Source organism: Branchiostoma floridae, chromosome 1, assembly GCF_000003815.2.
Source record: "Branchiostoma floridae strain S238N-H82 chromosome 1, Bfl_VNyyK, whole genome shotgun sequence".
In the NCBI taxonomy this organism is placed as follows: Eukaryota; Metazoa; Chordata; class Leptocardii; order Amphioxiformes; family Branchiostomatidae; genus Branchiostoma; species Branchiostoma floridae.
The window spans coordinates 11,352,756-11,375,435 of NC_049979.1; the positions used below are offsets into that span (position 1 = coordinate 11,352,756).

The 22,680-nt window shown below is 42.5% G+C and overlaps 2 protein-coding genes across 4 annotated transcripts in view; both read left to right on the plus strand.

The window, feature by feature from the left end:
• On the plus strand, nt 1–12,108 carry LOC118427443. The gene is made up of 19 exons (XM_035837248.1): nt 1–134; nt 1,770–1,922; nt 2,251–2,406; nt 2,850–2,984; nt 3,148–3,525; nt 4,001–4,181; nt 4,543–4,781; nt 5,076–5,477; nt 5,783–6,051; nt 6,629–6,716; nt 7,392–7,508; nt 7,884–8,000; nt 8,467–8,575; nt 8,876–9,104; nt 9,567–9,795; nt 10,335–10,521; nt 10,823–11,012; nt 11,533–11,701; nt 12,101–12,108. The coding sequence occupies exons 4-19, from the start codon at nt 2,891–2,893 to the stop codon at nt 12,106–12,108; spliced, it is 3,006 nt and encodes a 1,001-aa protein (XP_035693141.1). The 5' UTR covers nt 1–134; nt 1,770–1,922; nt 2,251–2,406; nt 2,850–2,890.
• Nucleotides 12,076–22,680, plus strand: part of LOC118418162 (polycystic kidney disease protein 1-like 2) — an 18,635-nt gene continuing 8,030 nt past the window's right edge. The window contains exons 1-9 of one of the 3 annotated variants that reach the window (XM_035824008.1): nt 12,076–12,272; nt 12,487–12,600; nt 12,875–13,009; nt 13,294–13,408; nt 13,523–13,584; nt 13,780–14,034; nt 14,420–14,635; nt 15,223–15,532; nt 22,436–22,566. In XM_035824008.1, coding sequence (XP_035679901.1) covers nt 12,237–12,272; nt 12,487–12,600; nt 12,875–13,009; nt 13,294–13,408; nt 13,523–13,584; nt 13,780–14,034; nt 14,420–14,635; nt 15,223–15,532; nt 22,436–22,566 — 1,374 coding nt within the window. In that variant the 5' untranslated portion in view covers nt 12,076–12,236. Of the gene's footprint in view, nt 12,273–12,486; nt 12,601–12,874; nt 13,010–13,293; nt 13,409–13,522; nt 13,585–13,779; nt 14,035–14,419; nt 14,636–15,222; nt 15,533–22,435; nt 22,567–22,680 lie in introns of those variants that run through there. The other 2 variants (XM_035824001.1, XM_035824015.1) reach the window with 2 other exon arrangements.

The window sequence follows — 22,680 nt, forward strand, 5'->3', positions numbered from 1 at the left end:
GTGAGGTTTCTTTAGTAGAGCGAGCTTTTCTCTGAGTTTGAAAAGAACGACCCCCTGTCTCCTTTTAATACATGGTTATATTGTAGACGCATCAGACCTTCTCCTGGAGAAAAGTGTTTGAGATTGAAAGGTGGGTAAGTATTTTAATAACTGTTAAGTGCTTTAACGAGGCGGTCTTGTTTCGGTACATCGTATGCTGGGTTTGAATGGGGCAGGCCCAACTTTGATGCCCCCCTCCCCCAATTTAGAATTTGAGTAATTTTTTAATAGCTGGGTAATTCACATTCGGTGAAATCATGTTTCAATATCAAGCACATCATATGCCTTATCAATTAGGAACTGTACTAAAATTTAGTAAAAAGCCTACCAGTACTTCTACTAGTACTCAATGTTTGAGTAATAAGTGGACCTATTTTTACTGGCCTACTGGGTAATGCTTGCTATCCAAGAGAAAAGGATTTTGTGGTATAGTCATGTATGTAGAAGCATTTTCAGCCATTTTACTTTGTGATTTGTATGTATAGCCTAGGAGGCTATATAATCTTCCTTGTTATAGCTATTGGCTGTTTCATTGATGCATATTTTGTATGAAAACTTAGTTGTAAGAAAAGAAGACCTTCTATTGAAAAGTTTCAATTTAAAATCAGAATTGTAGAACTGACTGTGGCACTTATTACTGTATGATCTTTTCTAAAAGATACACACTTGTGAGCTTTGAAAAAGTCATGTGACATTTGGTTACCCTGGGAAAACAGATCTCTTGGTGACTGCAAGCAATAGTTGGGACCAGGTCGTGGGGAGGCTTGTGTGTGCAGCGGGGGATCGCAAACCCTTTCTCAACCGCCTCTAAGGAGTCTGGTTTCACAGGTTACTTTTGGTACACTATGGGTCTAAATTATGGGATGGGCCCTGACTTTGGGTCTGGCTCATAATTCCCAAAGAGAACAATCAATACATTTCATCTTTGCCTTTGGTGAACCGAGTGTAATATCCCCATTGTGCATCAGGTGGGAGGATATTTTTTCATTGATTCTCTTTTTCTTAAGTACCCAGTACCTACTTCAGGTTTCTGCCATGAGCCACCATGGTAGCCATCCTGTAAAAAGGCTTAAGTCCCAGAAAGCATTGTTTTTTTGTTTTTGTTTTTTTTACTTAATGGTCACCACATAACAAGGCCTGAAGGCCACTCAAGGTTACGGGTTACACGATTGTAACTGTGACAGCATCTCTTCGCCCTAGGTCAGAAACATCATGATTGAGACCAGACCAATTGCTCACGATGAGTGAGGACTAACTGACCCAATAGGCGAAGCAGGGGTTACGAGGGCTGCTCGGGAGATTCCCTACCCCTTTTTGGCCGGAATGGTTTGATCCGCTCATGTTCGCACATGCGTTCTTTTAACATGCTTGGGGTGTTGCTCTCCCCGAACACGGGACCTCCATCAGAAGGCAGCCCTAGCCGAAGCTAGGTACTCATTTTCACCTGTCAGTGAGTAAAGTGAGGAAAGTCGTGTAAAGTGCCTTTCCCAAGGGCACAAGATCGGTAACACGGCAGCTGGATTCGAACCCACAACCTCCCGGTCGCGGGCCGAATATGCTGCCACTGCGCTACACGGCCCCACCCATGTTTCTTCCGATCAAGGAAATATTGAAAAGCTTCATGCCTTGTGTATTAGTAATACATCACTAGTCTGAGCTCTTGTATAAGAGAGGTCCTCGCAAGATTTCGTGAAGCCTTTGATAATCTGAGGTTTTGTTTCTTATCGCAGCTCTCCAGCTCTCCATTGCCGTCTCGGGCACAGACAAGCCTTGTCCAGTTCCCAGGGGAAACTGTACATGTGAAACTGTGGAGACTCAAGATGGGCACTGTCCACTTTGCACCTGCAAGCCAAATGTTACGGACACAGTGTGTTTATTACGGGGTAGGCCAAATTGTTATATATATGTAATATTATTCCACAGGTCAAATGTGTGTACTAGAAATAGTAGAATTTGTTTATTACCCTTTATCAATATTTACAGAGTATACCTTAGTATCCATTGAGGGTAATTTGTGAGTGAATATCTTGGTCTTCATCAGCTATCTAGTGCTGTATACACGTGTGATGTCACCACAGGTTAAAAGTTTGTTGGAAGATGATTGAGCTTTCTTGAGTTGGAGAATAGTTTAGTCTTTTGATGATGCTCCAACTCAGATGAACTTTTCTGCTCATACGAATCTTATTTTTCTTTTATGCCTGACTGTATCAGTTGACGGCGGCTGGTCAGCCTGGAACTGGAGCGCCCCCAGCTGCAGCTGTGGTGTGGGGTACTGGACCAGCTCTCGCACCTGCGACAACCCCGTCCCCAGGAACAACGGGACGCTGTGCCAGGGGCCTCTATGGGACATACAATCATGCTGCGAGGGTAAATGATGCTATCAGTATATGTATTGTCATTCTAAAGATGCAGCTACACCCAACCAGGGGACAGATGGTTCGTCACCTGTAAAAGACAGCAACTGTGCACACAATAGCAAACACACTACGGGTTCAAAGAATTAGCCTTAGCCTTGGTGTCATTCAACTTTCTACCTGGGCTTCTATACTGGCTTCTCAGGGAAGCGACTATGGAAACCCCGATAGAGAAATTAGTCAAAACCAGGTACTCATTTTCACCTGAGCGAGGTATGGAAACTCATGTTAGGTGCCTTTCCCAAGGGCACTTTAGTGACACGGCAGGATTCGAAACCGGAACCTGTAGGTCCTGAGCCAAACATGCTGCTTATTATGCCAGGCAATTTCACATGATACAGTCTAGGAAAGCCTATTACTATAAGTGCCTAATGATGTTTTATTCCTCCACTCCAGGTGTGTTTGACTGTGACTTTGAGACAGACCTGTGCAGCTGGATGCAGGACTCGGAGGATGACTTTGACTGGACAAGGCATAAGGGATCCACAGATACTGGCAACACAGGACCACCCTATGACCACACCATGGGGGGTAAGTACCAAATTATCTACGATATTTGAATTTGATATCTGCGTTTCTGTCACTGTCAGCACTGGAGCAAGTATTGACACAGCTGTTCTCAGTCTCCCATTACAGGCTTTAGGAGTTTATGAATACAGATTCATTCATTTACAAATTCTCATGCATTTAACAGGTTGTCAAATAGCAGACTACATTCGTTTTACTGGAGTTTGCTACAAGAGCTTTATGGAGCTGAAGACACGTGAAGGGGCTAAGGAGACCTGTGCAGCAGACGGGGGGATTTTGGCCATGCCAAAAAACAGTGCGACCAGCACTTTTCTTGTCAATCTACTCGAAGTAGTAGATAGTCCCTGGGTAGGGCTGACAGCCAACAGTGACGGCCAGTGGGTATTTGAAGATGGCCAAAACGTGACTTCATCCGGCTATTCCAACTGGTACCCTGGTGAACCAAATGGTCCAAGCGGCTGTGTCAGTTTCAGGGGGACTGGGTCCACATGGGACGAAGAAGACTGCAACAACCTCAGGGGATTCATCTGTCAGCTAAATGAAGGTGTGGTTTTGTGACTGATTATTAAACACTAGTGGAATTACAAAAGTATGTACTGTACCAAAGCCTAATTTACTCTTGCTAGCGAATCAAATAATGGTTTGAAGATTCAACAGGTACTCATTTAGAATTCATTCAAATAACAATATCATTTTGGGAGCACAAATTAAAGTAATTTGAGCAAATATTGCGATAGTGTGCAGGAATGCAACATTGTTTGTTGTGCACCACAGCCCACAGGGGATGTTTATGATCATATGCACATGTACTTTTATTAGTAATCCTGAACTGATACATAAATGTGATGATTTTACGAAATAGACAAATTTTGGGCTACAGAAGGGAAAAAAGCTGTCTTAAGAATAGGTACATTGTAGCTGTTGTCATTGATGTAACTACATCAATTTGTCTAACTACATCTGTACAATAATGTAACTACATCTGACGCTGCTAATGATATTCCTCTGACCTGTGGCAGGTGTCAATGTCGCCCTGGGGAAGACAGCGAACCAGACAAGCACCTCGTATGATAGGCCTGCTCACCTGGCCGTAGACGGGAACACCAACCCCAACTGGGACGCTGGTTCCTGTATACACACCAACTGGGAATCTCATCCCAGCTGGTGGGTGGATCTTGGCCAGTCGTATGTGGTTATCAGGTACGTGTACAGAATGCATAGCCCATCTGTCATTACAATGTCCACATACATGTACATACATACATATGGCCACAATGTTATATTTTATAGACAACGTCCTATACAGACTCAAATTTGATGCAAGAAATAAAACAAAATGTGAAAAAAAAATGCCAAATTTGTGAAATAGAAACCAGAAACATTGTAGAACAACATTTAAAGCTTAAATCATTGACATCAAGTCCGCACAAAGAAGCACAGGGACACATACACAGATTTAAACCAGTTTTACAATATACTTTCCGTCAGTAGAGTATTAAAACGTAATCTGAGTAGCAAGAATATATATCAAGTGCAATTGATCTGTATTCAATATCTGCAGAGTGGAGATCTTTAACCGCCTGGACTACTGGAGGGAACAGCTCAACCCCTTCAACATCCACATCGGCGATTCCGACCAGGTCATCGAAAACCGCAAGTGTGGTGGTGATCATCAAATCGACCTAAGTCAGCAGTCCATTTCCGTCTCATGTCCGGGGATGAAGGGACGATATGTAGGCATCCGCCTCGCATCCCCTAGCACCCAAATACTGACCATTAGTGAAGTCCAAGTATTTGCTGGTAGGCTTTCACTGCTTTTAATTTTCATAGAAACATCATCATGACATGTCACTGTATCATGTAATGTTTTCGAGGAAGGCATACAAATGACAGAAACAGTGACATTTTTACAACTGGGTTCAAAATGGCAAACTCGGGTAGTATCCCTTGAATTTTGTTCTGTAATGTTTTCCTGATGACCTGAAAATATCATTACCTTGCTGCATTTTACCCATCCACCTACTCGAAACCCATAGTCTCAGACAGTACCGTACCACAGGATCGACGATTTTGTTTCTGTGCCCTTTACCCCAGAGACTCCATGGCTGAAGCAGAATTCATCATGGGTTGTGGAGGACAACGGAGATGCCACAAAAGCTTTGGATGGAGACGAAGGGACCTTCTGGAATCCCCTGGTCAACTGGTACATCATACTGGACCTCGCAGCGCCCCAAACTCTGGCCCGCATCGCGGTCAACAACTATGGAGATGTCACCCACGACATCGCAACCTTCACCCTGCAGATATCGCGAATTGAAAGTCCGTACAACTGGGAGGATGTCGTGACCGTCGATAATGTGCTGGGAGGGACGGCCCAGCGCCAGGAGTTCGGCGGTTTCCAGGGAACAGCGCGGTACTGGAAGTTCGTGGTCACTCAAACCCACGGAGGCTGGCAGCCACATCTAAGAGAACTGTACTTATACAGAAACTCATTCGGTAAGGGAAATATCATTCTAACTTATCAATGTTATCGATTTCATGTTATCTGGGTACACAGGAAAATAGGCACATGTGATACAATGAATTGTGATGTGTTAGTTAGGTTGAACGTAACAGTTTTATCTCATTTAAAGTGAATTAAGCAAAAAGTGTACATAATATGCAACAATAGGAATGCCAATATATAGGAATATAGGAATAACAATAGATGCCATAGATACCAAGGGTTCCACAAGCAGTGTGAAGAGAAAGATTTAAACATTCTGGGAAAGTATCACTAAATGAATGTTCTTGCTCCTCAGACGAAAGCGGCCATTACATGTACATCGAGACATCTTCCCCACGAGTTGCCGGTGACAGGGCACTCCTGTACAGCCCCACGGTAACCACTGCCTGTACAATGTACCTGCACTTCTGGTACCACATGTACGGCAGCGCCATCGAGACGTTGAACGTGTATGTACGGACGGACTCTTCTCCTCCAGCAGTCCCCGTCTTCACCCGGACAGGCGAGCAGGGCAACCAGTGGCTCAGTGCTGAAGTTGAGATCGGCATCACTGGCAGTTATCATGTAGGTTCTACTTCTAAAAGAAGATAAATGAATAAAGATTATCATTTTTCTACTGAGACATGGTCAGGCCTCATTTGTACAGGACAGAGATCATTCAATTTGGGCAACCAATGAGCAACCAGAAATGGTTCAATGGTCTTAATGTTCCTTATTAGTAAAATTATTTTCATTCTCTTCAGACCAAAGATTATCACCTGAATTGATTGAGAGTCTTTATAAAGGGATTACTCACAACTTCTTTTAACAGCACATTTAATCATGGGAATATATTTTATGTTAATCATCTCACAATAATGAAAAATGGGGTCATAAAATAGTCCTGCCTTAAGAGAAACATTACATGCACACATGGATGCAACAAATAGGAAACATTCACAAGATTTCAGCAAATGGAAACAATTAAACAATTCAAATTTGTAGCTTTTCATACCAATTTGCAGATTACAAAGTTGGAATTGTACCTCAAAGTTTACAAATGGATTGAAAAAAAAAACCTCTACTGCCTTGACATACAAATGTAGGCGTGCACTTTGACACTTTGATCAATACGTTTTTCCCTGTCACATTCCTGCCTAAGGTGGTGATAGAGGGAATCAGTGGATCAGACATTACTGGGGAGATTGCACTGGATGACATCATATTGGAAACGGGTCATTGCACAACAGGTACTTGTATCTTAATGTCAGACAATGATTATATCGCAACTTCCTATGTTGTCTTGGGGAAGAACTGATGTAGCTTGGGTCCCTTGGCAGCAGCTGCTCTGGAACTGCAGAAATCTGACTCAGAGGCATTTTTAGTAAAATCTATCAATGAGGATAACTGGATGCCGAAACGACAGATTTCATTGATATTTGGTATGCAGATAGCAGACAGAAATTTAAACAATGAAAAACAAATCAAGCAAGTTGAGACTTTAAGTTTGCATGAAAAATAAACGGGAATTGAATGTTTTCCATAATGCTAGGACTTGCATGTAATGTATGTGATTTAATATGTTAAAATACTTAAATGGAACATTCACTGACACAGTTTATGCAAATAAGGGCGTAATTGGCGTAAATGATGCAAAAGATTCATACTTCCTTAGTGGTTGGATGTGTTTTAAAAGTGTACATTGCAATGCATAAATTATGGAAAGGTGGAAACCAAATCACTCCATCACAGCACAGTGGCAGTGCAGTTGCCGCCCTACTGGAATGGAGTTTCTCTGAACTAGCCACCTCATTGTTTCAGTGCTGCAGTCAGGGTTTGGATGTGGGGACATGTTCAAAGGGATTGATGTTTACTTCAGAATGTATGCTGACACCTGTATTCATGCCTTTTATTTTCTGCTTCAGGTGGCTGCCAAAGTGGACCATGTCAAAACTACGGGACTTGTGTTGAAGATGCATCAATTTCAACAGGATATGCTTGCCTCTGTCTGGATGGATGGGAAGGGGAAAACTGTACCCAGGGTGAGTCAACTAAAAGGAGCCTGACAGTGTGTAAAATGGCAACCCTGGGGCTTCAAGTTGCATTCTAACCTGTACTTTAGTTTGAAACATGCACTTTATCAAAATCCTGGACGACTGTCCCATGTGATTGAGTCTACCAATGTGTGGCATGAACAGGCTAGGCTAAAGGTTATGAATGATCATGTGAATCCTGTGCTACTGTGTCTTAACTGTATCGATTATCATCGTTGACTTTGACTTGTATAATTCTTTATTCAGTTGTTATGGTATTGTATTGTTGTGTATGAAGTCCCCCAAACAAGCAGTGCTTAATGCATACATCAGAGTGATGAATATCTAAATAAATCAAAATCTTTGCTGTGTCTGTACTTACAGATGTAGATGAGTGTCAGAGCAGTCCCTGTGGCCCTGGTGCCTGCCATGACCGGCTCAACGGTTACCTCTGTCAGTGTCCCTGGGGCTACACGGGAACCCACTGCGAAGAACCAGATGGTTGTTTTCTTTATGCTGTACTTTTGATAAGTTTGAATCACACTTCTTGCAGCAGACCCTCATTACACCTTTTTGAATCTGGGATATCCTAATGCTGCTAGTTAAGTCATGTAGACTGTTTAGAACTGTTGATTAGTGTTGGAGGCTGACATGACTGGTTACCATGGTAACAGAGAATACTGAGCTCCAGTATGGCACTGCTTTTTTGCAGCTAGAAATAGTCCAGAGCTCCTATTGGTACTTATTGTAAATCAGTCTCATCATATTTTAGATAGAGGCCACAAAACAGCCACAAACTCTGTGGGGAGGGACTGCATTTAGCCCTGGACTTTTAGAAACTGACTCCTAATAACATCGTAGTCTTCATATAATGTTGTTCCCTGTTGTGAAAGTTTCGCTGTCTAATGGGATCAGTTAAAGTGTTATATGGTACCAGTTTTCTGATACAATGATTGATGCCTTATAGATTTGCAAGTTACTTGTTCAAGACTTGGAGTCTGTGAGAACACCGCACCAGACGAGAATACTGCAGGCAGCTGTATGGTGTACGCCTCCATGGTGGAAGGGATTCGGAGGTAATTGCCCCCCCCCCCCCAACAAAAACCTTACCTGTTGCTTTTGTGTGTTTCAATGTAAATATTTCCACAGGTAAAACTGTTATGATAAAATGATGCCTCTCTGCATTATAATCACCTTATTGTTTTGTTGATTTTTCTCCTAATATGCGTATCGAACAGGAGATGTCCTCAAATAAGCAGTAGTCCTCTTGCCTGATCCACAGAAAACAAAATAGGAATAAAATATGATGCAAAGAAGAACTGACACCTGGCAAATTGGAAGTTATAATTTTTACATGAAACCTTCTCTTGAAACAGGTATGATGGACGCATTCGTCTCGGCTACCATGCAGAAAACATGTTCCGAGGTGAGGTTGACCTGACGGGCTGCCCCGGTGGTGTCATCACCAGGTACCAGTGGTACGTTCTCAAGGAAGTGCTGAGTGGTGGAGCCACTCTGTACAAGCCAAATTTGAACATAAAGGCTGACGAGGAGGACTTGGTGCTACCCAGCCGGTCACTACAGCCTTGGAAGTACATGATTCAGGTATGTCTCAACTGTGACTTATATATTTATAAAGTATAGTACTGACAACAGAATGTCTTGTACGTATGATAATATCCTTTTTGTTGATGAAGAATTAATAAAATGTAGTAAGAATGGAATAATCTACTGTATGGTGGGTTTTCAAAAAAAAGACTGCAGATAAAAGTGAGAGTGCCTGTTATTACAGTTATTGACTGTTTCAATCCAATTAAGTTTATTGCAAATTCTTGCCCATGGGCTAATTGCAAGTGACAAAATATGACAAACAATAGTGAACAGTATAGTGATTTATACTTTATAAAATGTTTGCATCTTAACTGTCATGTTTAATCCAAATAAATTAAGCTTTTTTTATCTTATAAACTTAAATGTAAGTATAAGCATGTATTCAGATGTGGCACGTACATGTAGTTACTTGACTTGGTATTTCAATACGGTTAATAATCGTTTTTATGTCTTTAGTTCCAAGTCATTGTGCAAGACAGCTCAACTGACACAAAAGTGTATTCGGTGGCACAAACATGGGTCGAAGTTTTTGCGTTGCCGTTGGGGGTAACACTGGGGCCGGCGCTTGTCACCCGTTATGCTCACGATGACATCTGGGTGAGTGCAGAGGGGTCTTGGGACCCAGAGGGTTTATCCGACCCGTCTATGTGGCAGTACACGTGGACATGCAACCAGACACGTGGCGGTGAGTTAAACATTTACAGCACTACTAATTAGTTTCTGTAATCTACATCTTGGCGATGAATGCTCACATGGCATTTGTGGACCGGAGATCAAGAGGTCAGGGGTTTGATTTCTGGCATCCCCAGCTGGACATTATGTCCTTGGGACAGGTGCTTTATATAACTTTCCTCACTCCACCAGGTGTAGATTTGGGTACCTTATTTCAGCTGGGAAGGTACCTTCAAATACTTGCCCTAGATAAATTGGTCCAACCTGCTACCCCTACATCATCAAAATGACACTTGCAACACTAGGTTCATACATAGACAATTTTATGATTATCATTGTAACTTCGGTCAAAGCATGCAACGGGTGGCAGTTTATAAAAAGATTACACAAATCACATAGTCTATCAAATAATATCATCTTACTTCACTAGACTGTGCAATGTCTCACATTCCTCGGGAGTATGGAAAGCAACTGTATAAAAAAAGCTCTAGGTCTGTAGGTTATTTACATGTAAACTGGGGATGATATGACATACTAGAAATGTGTCAACAGGAGCTGTTGAAGACTGTGCTGCAGTAGAGACCGACAGTCGACCAGGAGTGCTGTACTTAGGGAACAGTCTGCCGGCGAATACGACATTCAGGGTCACGGTCGTGGCCTCCCATCCGGGGAGGGGTGAGGTCTCTGCGTCTCAGACAATAGCCCTCCATGATAATGCAGCTTGTCAATTATCCATCGTGTAAGTAAACTTCTTCCAATGAACTTCATTTGTATGGACCACTTGTCATGTGCACTTGCAGCTGCATCATATGATGATGTTTTCAATGTCATAATTTGTGTATCATTGCAATGACCTGTGAGGCTGTGACCCAGCTGTTTACTGGCGTAATTTGCTTTTCATTTGCACTTCAACAGACAGCCATACTTTTCTTTTACCCAAGTTACGAAATTACATTTCCAAAGTTTCCAATATAAGAGTCACGTCTGTAATTAATTATCCATGAAAACTGAAGTATGTTGCCATTTGTCGTCATGATCAGGTGTACCAGGAACTGTGACCAGACCAGCCTGGACCCGATGGCCCCTCTCCTGCTCCAGGCTGTCCCTGGAACGAACACTACCGCCATGTACCAGTGGTCAGTTGTGGGGTCCCCAGAGGCCTATACAGGCCTACCGTCCACAAAAGATGTGACCAGGGAAATGCTTCTTGTGGAAGCGAACACATTTAAAGTAGGTAATCGTTATGATTTGGTTTTGTGATACAGTTTTGCACTGTTCAGTCAAAGTAATTTGCATGGGCAGCCCCTATCTCCTTTCTTCAGCCCCTGAGCCACACAGCTATATGAAAGCACAGAATCATACTACAGGGGGCTAATACCTTGATAGCACAGTGTGTTCAACATCAGTAATCATTCCCATAAGTGATAAGTGTAAAGCAGAGAAGGCAGAGAAGTAGTTTGTACTGTTTGGGTTTAACTCGGGCAGGAATTGAAGCCACAAGCAAAGCACTTGGCTCCTGCTGCTGTTACTATTTTAGACACATGCACATTAATCTATTACGATGGCAAGTTCACAGCAGACTGAAGCCTGGTAACAATTCTGAATGGACTGTCTTAGGAACACTCCTGACCTTTTTCTGACAGCCTACCTTTCTAATCAATAATAATGGTTGTCAGGATATAGATGCAAATTGCTAGTTTTATCAAATATGGGTATTGGTTAACAATTATTCTGTTTTTATTCTTGCTAGGCTGGGGAAAGCTACATCATACGTTTAGTCAACCACATCCAAGATTGCAGCACTGAAGGTGCAGTTTCAACATGGGCATTTCGAGTGAGACCGGGCCCCAGCCTTGGTAGCAATAGCGCTAATTGTAGTATACACCGCAACGATTCGACTGGCTGCATCTGTTGTGAAGGTGGGAAATGAATGTCTTACACCTGGTTTTACACATACAAAGCAAGTCCAATAGTCCGATTGTCCTGGGCATTAGTGAAAGTGCCAATTGCATGGGCAAGCACATGTCCTATGATCGGGCAAGTAGAATTTTTCCATGAATGAGATTTTGATATACTTGGTACTTTTTAGTTATGGCATCAAACAGAGAAAAAAGATTTCAAAGCCAATGATAAAAGAATTCCATCGCTGGAAGTGAAGATACAATGTAAATTGTGTTTAGATTTAAAGTGAAAAGTTGGTTCGGGCAAGTAAATTTTTCACATAGTTGTCCAATAGGACAAGTGAATTTTAGAAAACTTGTCCAATCCTGCAATCTTAATGTATACATTAGTTATGATGTGTTGTTTGAACTTTGCAGGTTTGTAAATTGTCATGTACAATCTGTTGCAGAAATTGTTGATGAACTCGGCCCAGTGACTTACAAATTTCGCATTGTCGCTCCGTACGAGAAAGACAGGGGCAAAGTACAGTTTCCACCTGACAGCGACTTTGTGATGACTACATTGCCAATAATGCCTTATGAAACAATGGTATGCATATTGAACACTCTTTAACATTAAATAAAACAATAGTTAATATCCGATGAATCTTGCCCCTGAAGTGTTACATTTATTTTTAATGGGTTTGTTCAATGCGGGGCCATTTGACCACAACTATAAGCATTCCACTAAGTTGATGGAAGATGGAAATTATTAATCAGCAGAGCAAAGCCATTAAAATAACTACTTTTCTTCATTCAAAAAGATTCCACGATACTGTCCAGACGTCCTACCACAAGATTCCCTCATCGTGCGACTTTGGGTCTGGGCAACTGATGGGCGACTGGTGGCAGAGATGAACATTACAGAAGCTTTGTCAGTAAGTATGATCTTAGCTAATGAACCTTAGGCTTAATGAACCTATTTGCATTATTAAGTAGACCTGATGTTGGTGGAATTTAAGTCATTGTAAACTAGGAGTGATAATGCTGTTGACGGTGTGTTTGACTATTTTGGGTGTACAAGAAAAGAATAAATGAATGTATGACACCTGCATATATGATGTAGATGCCTACGATGTAGACAAAGATCTTTTTAATTTATTAAAATTATTTATTAAAATTAATTTTCTGTTTTTTTTGTGTGTGTGACAGGAAGGAGAAGCAGCTTCTCCTGATGATGTTATTGCGATAATCTCCAGATCTGAGATGAAAGACCTGGGTACAATCCAAGACGTTGCAACGTTCGTGACTCTGGCTTCTGCCAAGAATTTGACTTTAGCATCTAAGGTGTCAAACTATCTAATCCTACCTCTTGATAACGTGTTATCTACTGAAGCTAGAAAATGTTCCATTGCTTTGTCTTGTTTTATGTTTTGTTTTGTGTTTTACTCTCAAGAATTGTATTCAGTTTGATGTTATCTGTACTCCTTTTTATACTTATTGCTTTTTTAATGCAGATGGTAAATAGACAGTAACCATTAACCAAGGAGGTTCCTCTTTTCAACCTCCTTGCTTTTTTATAACCTTAAGTGTCTACGTAATATTGTGAACATCTTGATCCATATTTTCAGGCTACGGCCGCAAAGACACTTCAGGCATCGGCGGATGCATTGAAGAATATGACAGAATCTGGATCATCCATGTCAGTGGAAGAAGTAAACATTCTGACATGTACCATGTTTACAGGTATGGACTAAATTAGAATCTTGCAATTAATTCAGAACCTTCATTGTTGCCATTTTTGTTGCTTGTTCTGTGGTTGTCTTGTCTCTTAGTGAGTCTTTATATCGTCCTCAATAGGAATGACCCACATGTTGGAAGACTCATCGAATGTGTCTTCCAATGCCGAAGACACCGAGAAGGTAGGTTAAAAAGATGACTGCTTGCTTGTGTGAATGATTTATGCATACAAGTTGATAATTCTTGATTAGAGTACTGTGAGTAAACCATTATTTATGCATACAGATTATCTTATACACAACAACAAGTATGATAGATTGGTTTGCAGAAGCCATTTCTGACAGATACGTCTATAATATTGATACTTCTTTCTCCAGGTCCAACAAATTGTCAGCGCTGTGTACAACACAATGGACACCCTAGCAGAGACGTATCTTGATAACCTCATGGCCGAGGAGAGTCAGGGAACAACGGTGGTTTTTCAACTGCCAAAGCTTCACTTAAAAGTACAGAAAGGAGGATGTGAAGAAGGGCGTAGGAAGATACTTGTTGTGCAAGATTTGGTGGTGGTTACTCCACCATTCCATGACCTGTCTTCAGGCTGCCATGAAAATGACATTGTAGGTCTTGTGGTGAGTGAAATGTAATTCTACCTTGTCCTCATGATCTTAGGTTTTCTATAGGTAATGCTGCTTTCAACATTACTGATAACATAAGTGGTTTTAAGTCTATGTCTTGCTGTTACTAGTTACTATGCTTGTCATTTATTCACATCTTGAAAGACTAACAATATTCAGAATGTACATCACTGTATTTCTGCAAGGATGATTGAATGATTGAGATTTGACAGGTAATCAAAGATGAATTTCCGATTCCAAGAGATAATATTAAGTAAATTGCAATCTACCACTAAATTGTTGGTTCAAATAAGAAACAGTATTTAGCTAAGTGATTTGCAAAACTTATCAACGTCTAATGTAGCATTTGCCATACTCAAAATTTGAATGTCGTTTCCAGCTGACAGAGGCTAACTTCAACCCTTTGCAATACGCTGGTAACTCACAAGAGATCCGGTCCGAGGTTGTGAGTATGACAGTCCGTGTTGGAGGTGAGATCAAACCTGTCGACCATCTCCCCGACCCCATCGACATGATCATCCGCCGGGATGAGCAGGATGTGGCCAGCACCATGTTCACTCATGTCGGCAGGATTGACTCCGATAGTGACACTGCTGTAAGTTTGTTAGCACTTCTTATAGCTCACTTTCTGTCACTACTGGTACTTTCCTTCTCAACGTTGCAGCACTAGTTTCTCAGTTGCCATTTTGGGTGTGCAAAGTTGCAATTTTAACTATAAATGCTTTTGAATGTGTGACATTCTGTGTATTGAATATATTTTGCATTTAGTCACTGATGTTAAACTGACATTTCAGTGAATAAATGCAATGTATTATACATACACAGCAAGTTCAAATATATTATGTTAGTATAGTCCATTTAACCTTTAATTTGGAGGTATTTCTAAAGGGATAGGGTATATTCCATTCTACCTTCAGATTGAAATGGGACTGTTAGTAAAAAGAGAAAATGTTCGAACGCTTTCACAAGTATTCCTTAGTTTCCATGTATAATACTTTCTCACCAGTCAAGAGAAGCACTTGGCTTTATTAGCCTGATATGACCTTTTGAAGAGTGTTTCATGTTTTGCTTGTTCCATATACATGTACCTTTGAACATGAGACCACGAAAGCCGAGAGGGCTGGGAAACTCTGTGTTTCATACCCATCTAGTCTCAATTTGTTTCTTTCTTTCTTTCTGCAGGTTGCAGAATTTCGCCCGCAGAAGTCCGGAACTGCACTCAGCATCCACCTGGACGTTGAGCAAACCCCAGAACCACGAGATATTCGTCTAGTTCTGCTAAACATATCATCAGCTCCGATTCCAGAAAACTATGACAACATCAACTTCACAACTGTTCTGCCTGTGCCGCAGAATGAGTTGTTCACCCTACCTGTGCTGTACAATGGCACGGAGGTCAACCTAACGGCCAGTCCCTACTCCTGGCTGATACTCCCTGAAGAGGGACCTATAATGGACTACCAGAACGCGACCAACACTTCCTACTATTTATGTATGTTTCAAATACTTGATATTGTAAAGTTGTTTTGCACTTAGAGCTGGTGGAACATTTTGTTATTATCACATTTGTCAAGATATTTTTTCATCACTACAACAATTGATTAATCAATTTATTTACAGCAATTAAACAACGTTATTGTCGATTGTTCTCAGATACTCCCACTGTAGACCTTTTTCACAGATCCCATAGCACACTGGGAGATGCGGGGTACTAATTGTGTAGCTAGTCAGCTTTATGTTGCCATGGGAATGATTTTGTTTGCCACTCCCCACAATGCCCTGCATCTCCCAGCATTTAACTGGATCAGAGGAATTTTCTACCTGTGTGAAAATCAACTCGCCCCGAACGGTTCGAACCGGTCCGAGGGCAGTCCGAGCGGTCCGCCTACGTCAAAGCCGTCCGGCCCGCGAGGCTGCCAGTCCGAGCGCCGGGCGGTGAACCGTCATTAAGTGGTTCAGCACGTTCGGCAGTTCAGGACCGCCGGACGCTTCGGGCGCCGTAAAACACTTAGACAAAATTTGGCAGGGCGGCGGCAATTTTTTCTAAGTCCCTAAATTGTATGAAGCCGTGCGACAGCGCCCCCTTCCGTACACTAGGCGCAGCGGCCAGAAGAGCAGTAGAGTCCGTAGGTGAGACTATTAGACATTGTTAGAGGCATGCATTACGTCCATTATTGCGGGGCAACAGCCAGAGCGGGCGAACACTAATAGTAATAGCGTTGCACTATCGCCAGAACAATACAAAATGTACTATGAAAATTTAAAAAATTGAGATTTTTCTACCTTCAAATCTACAACTTTTCTTCTATATTATATTTTGGCCGCGACTAATGAATGGGTGACGTGTTTTCTTGTACATATATGTCACCACGCACGGCTGTCTGAAGTGAAGAGTAGAGTATAATACAATACTCAATAGAGTAGCAAAAACCAACTGATGGGTCTTCTAGTAAAGTTTACATACACTTATAACATGCTGTTCATTTTCCAATTTCCAGCTTACAGTGTTGAGTCACCCTTTGAAGAATCTGCTCCGCTACTCAGTGCAGTTTTTCTGCATGTGCGAACGTTGCTCAGAAAGCCCAATTGCTCGTAAAATCATTAGCACCTCAGATATTCGCGTAGCTGTTAATATAGCACAGGGAGGGGCAGAGACACCTTTATTGAATAGAAATGCTCCTCCCTGTTCGGGTGAAGGCAGATCTCCGGTGCCTGTTTGACTCCATTAGCCGGCTACACTCCTTGGCAAGCTTTGATACTATCTTATGGCACCGTAGGATCTGCTTGGAGATTAGCTAGCCAATCGCTACGATTTGTACGAAATGAGCCGGAGACGTCGATTTTCACTGCAAATAATGAGCCACATGATTGGTTGTAAGAAACTGAAACTGAAATCCTATGCCCCACTATCAAGTTTCTTGGAAATTCATCTGAATATGGCGAGCCAAAACACGTTGTTCAACCACGTGATTAAGACAATCCCAAAATTTTCGCAGTTACATATTGCCACATTTTGTGACATAATTTAGGTTGTGGGCCCTGTCCGAGTTTTATGGACGGGAAAATACGTCTGGGAGAACTGCGACAAATGCCTGTTTGTCTAATGAAGTCGGCAGGCTTGCTTGCCGACTTGCATGTCGGCTTGCTCTCTCCTTGCAGCAAAATGTTAGTCTCTACCAGTACCAGACTCCGGGTCGCTGGAAAACCGTAGAAATAGAATGAATAGAAGAGTAAGCCGGCCAGGGAACAGTACGCGACCTGCACAGTTTGGATTGTCCATCACACCCATGCAGCGTTGAGTACGCGGATCACACCTACATGTTTATCCTCTCGACCATTATTAAAGGGTAATCTGCCACGAAGTACCAGTCTTTGTATCGTATCTCGTACACTACCAAATGCCGTGCATGCAGCATATAAAATCTTTATTGACACGACAAAAGTAAAGCGACTTTCGTTAGGTCTATAACTAAACAGACATATGAATATCTATAGGTATGAACAAGTCATTGTTACGAAGTCTGTTCTCATGAAGAATGAATATGTTTTAGTCCTGTTTGTCTCTTTATTTTTCTCTAGCGATAAATGAGAAAAAAGTCTTAAACACGTAACAGCAGATACCGCTTGGATAGTCGCAGTGGCATGGCGAATAAGAATTCGGCACGCCGTATTTCGTTTCTAAATCACACGAACGCTATATTGTCCGTTCTGCTGTCGTGTTTGATTTACTAACTACATTGCCCACGCCAATAAAATCGTTGTCTTCCAAGCCCAGTGTAATAAAGTACTATAAGAAGAATAAACGACAATGCTATTGTAGGTCACCCTGGCACCTGAGGTCTTCACCATACGACTCGGGATTGATCATGCTCGCACGGCGTTAAAACGGGTGGGGAAAAGTTACAGACCACCATTGTTTTCTGTAGAACTAAATATAATCTTTCTACCCTATGATTAAATAATTGTCTCTGGCGCTTTACAAATAAGACGACATTGAGTTGCGCTACGTTTCGATTGACTGTCATTGTACCAAGCGACGATTCTGTCCAAATGTGCAATAATACGGGAGATAATGTTGAAAATGTATTTAGCATCTTTATTGCCTTTCATGGCGTCCGGCATTATCTCGCCTTGTGGACAATACCTAACATGATTTGTGAAGTGCAATATTTTGAATGTTTCTCACTTACCAAAATTTCCACCATCGTTTGGAGTCAAAGCGCATGCTTTGGCCGGAAAGGAACTTGTGAGCAGTACCTGGTTGGATCACCTCGGCCTGTTGGACGACCTGCAGCAGCGAGACTTCAATCGACTCTCTGAAAACGTGTTGAGTTTGACCAGTGATATTCCCCTTGACATTATATCAAGAAAGTGGGACTAAAAACAAGTACAGTGCTGTGTCACGCTGGAGTACGGTATCCAAAACAGGACACGGGGAACGGTTAGCCGAACATCTAACGCCACCATTTTATATGCATATTGTTGTTAGAAGCGTTAGAACTACTTTATCATTTTGACCTGTACTTAGCTTTAAGAGCATAAACGTACAATAAAAATTCGAAAATATATTACTCGTTAGTCGAAGCGACGACTGGATCAAGAAACGCCGTGGATGGCTGCATCCAGCACGTTACACTTACAGAAGGAGAGACTATGCACTACCCGTGCGTCGCAAATTGATAGGGGTTGGGGATGGTGACGCACAATCTAGGGGTCAGTGTCATGTTCCCCTGAGAAATTTGGACGCTTCATCCTTCGTAATATGAAAGGTTAGACTTAGAGAACTGCCCTGGATCTGGCCAGGGACAGGCGGATCTCAGGACACGCAACAGTGCCTCCCGAACCGTTCTGAACGTTCGGACCGGCTATCACGATTATTGTCAGCAGGGTGTCAAGCTTGAAAGACTCCCCTGTCTGCCCCTGGGGATAACATGAGCATTGCGCGTGCGTCGCGGTCATTTCAAATTGAAAACTCATCAGTAAACCGTTTCCTGATGTCCTGTGTTATTTTTCCGCTTTTTAGTCTTATACTAAGGCTAAATGTACAGACTATCATGGATAAGTTGGAAGAGGTGTCGCGTGAGGGGTTTGTACGTTGTCGTTTCGGGTCAGGATGCATCAAACTGCCATGGAGAGATGGAAAAGGACTAGCAACACAAACAATTTGTGTGGAATTATGTTCTGGTGCTGTTCCAACCGACTGCCGAAACTTCCGTGGAATACGAACGGACTGGAATGCAAACATCCCTTCTTCATGTTCAAGACTGAACTGGTAAGAAACTGTTTTACATCGTTTAGCTGTGTTACCAAGTGTGTTAGATGTGAAATTATCAACAGCACAGTCAAAATCCTGGCTAACTGAAGGCATGTATTTTTCCGCACTTACTGGGACTCCTGTGGGCTGTATTATGCACAATGTTGTTTCAGCGCCCATTTTCGTGGAAACACAGTGGTATGATGACGTAATTTTCACTTGTTGCAGCAAAGAGGAAGTCATGTTTCCACGTACCGTTGCAAATTATATCATAGATATAACCTTCTCGGCGAAGATAATGATGTGATTATGATCGTCTTACAATTTCCGCATACACCACTGATCGGAGGTAATTTTAAATCCATGACGAAGGTAACGAAGTTGTTTCCTCAATGTCCCGGGTTTGATAAAACCTCCCTGGTTGGGGGCAACGTTCTCACGGGTCGGACATGTCGGAGCCAGGCGGATCTCTGGACACGCCACAGTAAATCCCGAACCGTTTGAACCGTTCGGACGGGCTATCGGGATTATTGTCAGCAGGGAGTCAAGCTTTAGAAACTCGCCTGCCTGCCCCTGGGGATAAAACCTGTGAAATTCCAGCGAATTTGTTTTCTTCTCTGTACTTCAGTAAGTGTATCTTGGTTGTGTACATGCCCAATGCTGTGTAACGACTAAACGCACAGAACAAAGACTAAACTGTAGACTAAGCGTAATCTGAATTAGCACGTCAGGTGTCCATGTCCATGCTTCATATAGAGTAGAGAGAGTAGAGTACAACTACAACTGAAAAATATTAATATCAACGTTCCATAGAATTACTTCTCCTCACCAATTTTGGCATACTAGTAACTTCCTCCCAAGGACGTTATATCCATGTCCTCACGAGCGGAATTTCCTCGACAATAATCCTCCCCGTTTAATATTGTTCCTCCTTACCAACTTTTCAAAAAGCGTTTATTTACTTGTGCCGCAAGTAAAGATTTCGCCTGCTATTCACACATGTGCCTTTGACCGTCCCCAGGGCATAAAAATCTATCAAGCGATGTGAAAGTTGAAACGTCTACGGCGTAGGTTAACAATAATCCTCTAGGGTGACGTCTTTTAATCTCTACTCATTCAATCAACATTGTATGATATCACTCGTGGTACTTCTGAAGCCTTCTGAATATCGTTGATTTTACAAAAGTTAATGAAATCACATGCACAATAACTATACACTAGAGACAAGCAGATTTTACATCCTATTTGCTTTGCTGAATAATTTAAGTAGATTCTAGACTTACGGCCGAAGCTCAAAGGTGCGGCCGGACGTTGCAATTGGTGATTTTGCCACCCTTCCAGAAATTGGAGACCCGTTGTAGTGTGACATTTTGATTCCTGCCCTACGAATCGGTCTGGTAGGCGGCTGTCCCCGGAGACCAGTTTTGCTGGGATTAGGACAGAAGGAAAGCTTAACGGGAACACCGGCCAGTCTTGTCAAAAGTCGCTTACAAGTGCGCAAAGTAAATTTACTGCCGAAAGATTCCAATAATAATTGTGCAGACGTTTTATTATACGGACAGCATGACACCCAGCTAGCGGATATATGGTTGCTAATTATTTTGTCGGTCGCCACGCGATGATGGACAGCGGCACGCCTCTATACCTAAAGTTTCGCGCTGTGTGGGTGTGGCCTAGCCACTGGCTCGCAAATTGATATCTGGATCGTATTTTCCCGTCTTTGAATAACTTGCTCGTGAAAAAAGGCAAGAAACACAAAGGAAATGGGTATAATGACGACATCATTCTTAGTGGTATTCCTGTCAATGGATGTGCAAACTGTGCCAAAAATTAACACATGGAACGTAAAATAAACAACAAACAACGAGTTATAGACATGTGCGCACTTGTCGGGCGGCTGTCCCAAAGGACCGGGAGGCTTCAATCAAGTGTGGGAGAGTTCAATTCACGCATGGGGGCCAGCACCTATATCAAAACTAGTCTTATTTTAGACACGTAGAATAATATTTTGTGGCACTAGATTAACATATATTACCATTCAATATTTAGATACAACTTTCTTTCAACAAAATACAATAAAGTTCAACACACACCAACAAAATGTTTGGCTTCTTCATAGGATCGTCTTCTTGTTTACGTTTGAGATGGGGTCACTGAACCCTCGCCGCCGCTGGGTGCGTAACGTGCCTAGCGTTGGCATGAATATATTAGGGCATTCAATGATGTTATAAATGAATCTTCTAGATTATGGACTTGAATGTATATCATATATTAGTGATAGTGTCTCCGCCACATGTTTGGTAACCACGCTTCAGTCGGAAAGACATCATGATCAGAAATCCATTACTTACGCTTTGTACATGGTTTGTGCGGGCAATCAAATGTTTCCTGGGACTCCGCACGCACATAACGTCAAAGTGAGGGCACATGTGATTTACATTGATTGTCTTGCGGCTGGTGTCATTCTGTAACTTCAAGCCGTCATTAATATTTTGTCTATAGGAGCGCTGGCGGCAGAGGGATGAATTGCATTCAAATTCTTTCTATTTTGTGACGGCATTCCGGCGGTTCAGACCGTCCGAACTGTTTGGGCAGCGATTTCCACCTCACAATAGCACGATTTTACGCATTTCACGGGTGTTTTGGAGGTACAGTTGCCATGTAAATTGGTGGTTCGCAGACGTCCGCAGACGTCCGAGCCGGCGCCCCGCGGTGCTCTGCACGCCCCCAGACGGTTCGGATCGCTTTGTTGCTATGGGAACCGCCCGTTCGGCCGTCCGGCCCGGGCGGAGCTGTACCGGCTCGAACCGTTCGAACGGCCCGCTCCAGGCCGCCGCCCGAAAGCGTTCGAACCATGCCGTCCGGGACCAGTCCGGGACGTAGTCCGGGCTAGTCCAAGCGGCCAATCTGGACCCTTTATGGCCGTCCGAACCGTTCTGCGAACTGTCGAGCGTCCGTCCCGTCCGACCGACCCGTCCGACCCCCGGACTATTGCATGGTTCGAACTGACGGTTCATGCCGGTTCGGACTAGTCCGGGACGGGCAAATTTTCACACAGGTATACACTGTCAGTCATCATCTGCTGTGAAGAATTTAAGCTTTAAAGTAGAAAATAACACCAACCTCTTTCTTTTCATTCAGATATACTCTACGATACCAAAGATGTCATTTCCAGAGCCAAAGTGACGAGCAAGTTTACAGTCAGCATTCTGGAGACTGCCTGCGTGTACTTTGGAGAAGAGTCGCAGCAGTGGCTGAGCGATGGATGCAAGGTAGATCTGATCATCTTGAAATGTGCATTCTTGCATTATCTGCATGGACAACATTGCATGAGTATGGTTTGTAGCTAATTAAACTACTTGTATCTCCTTCATTTACATGTATTT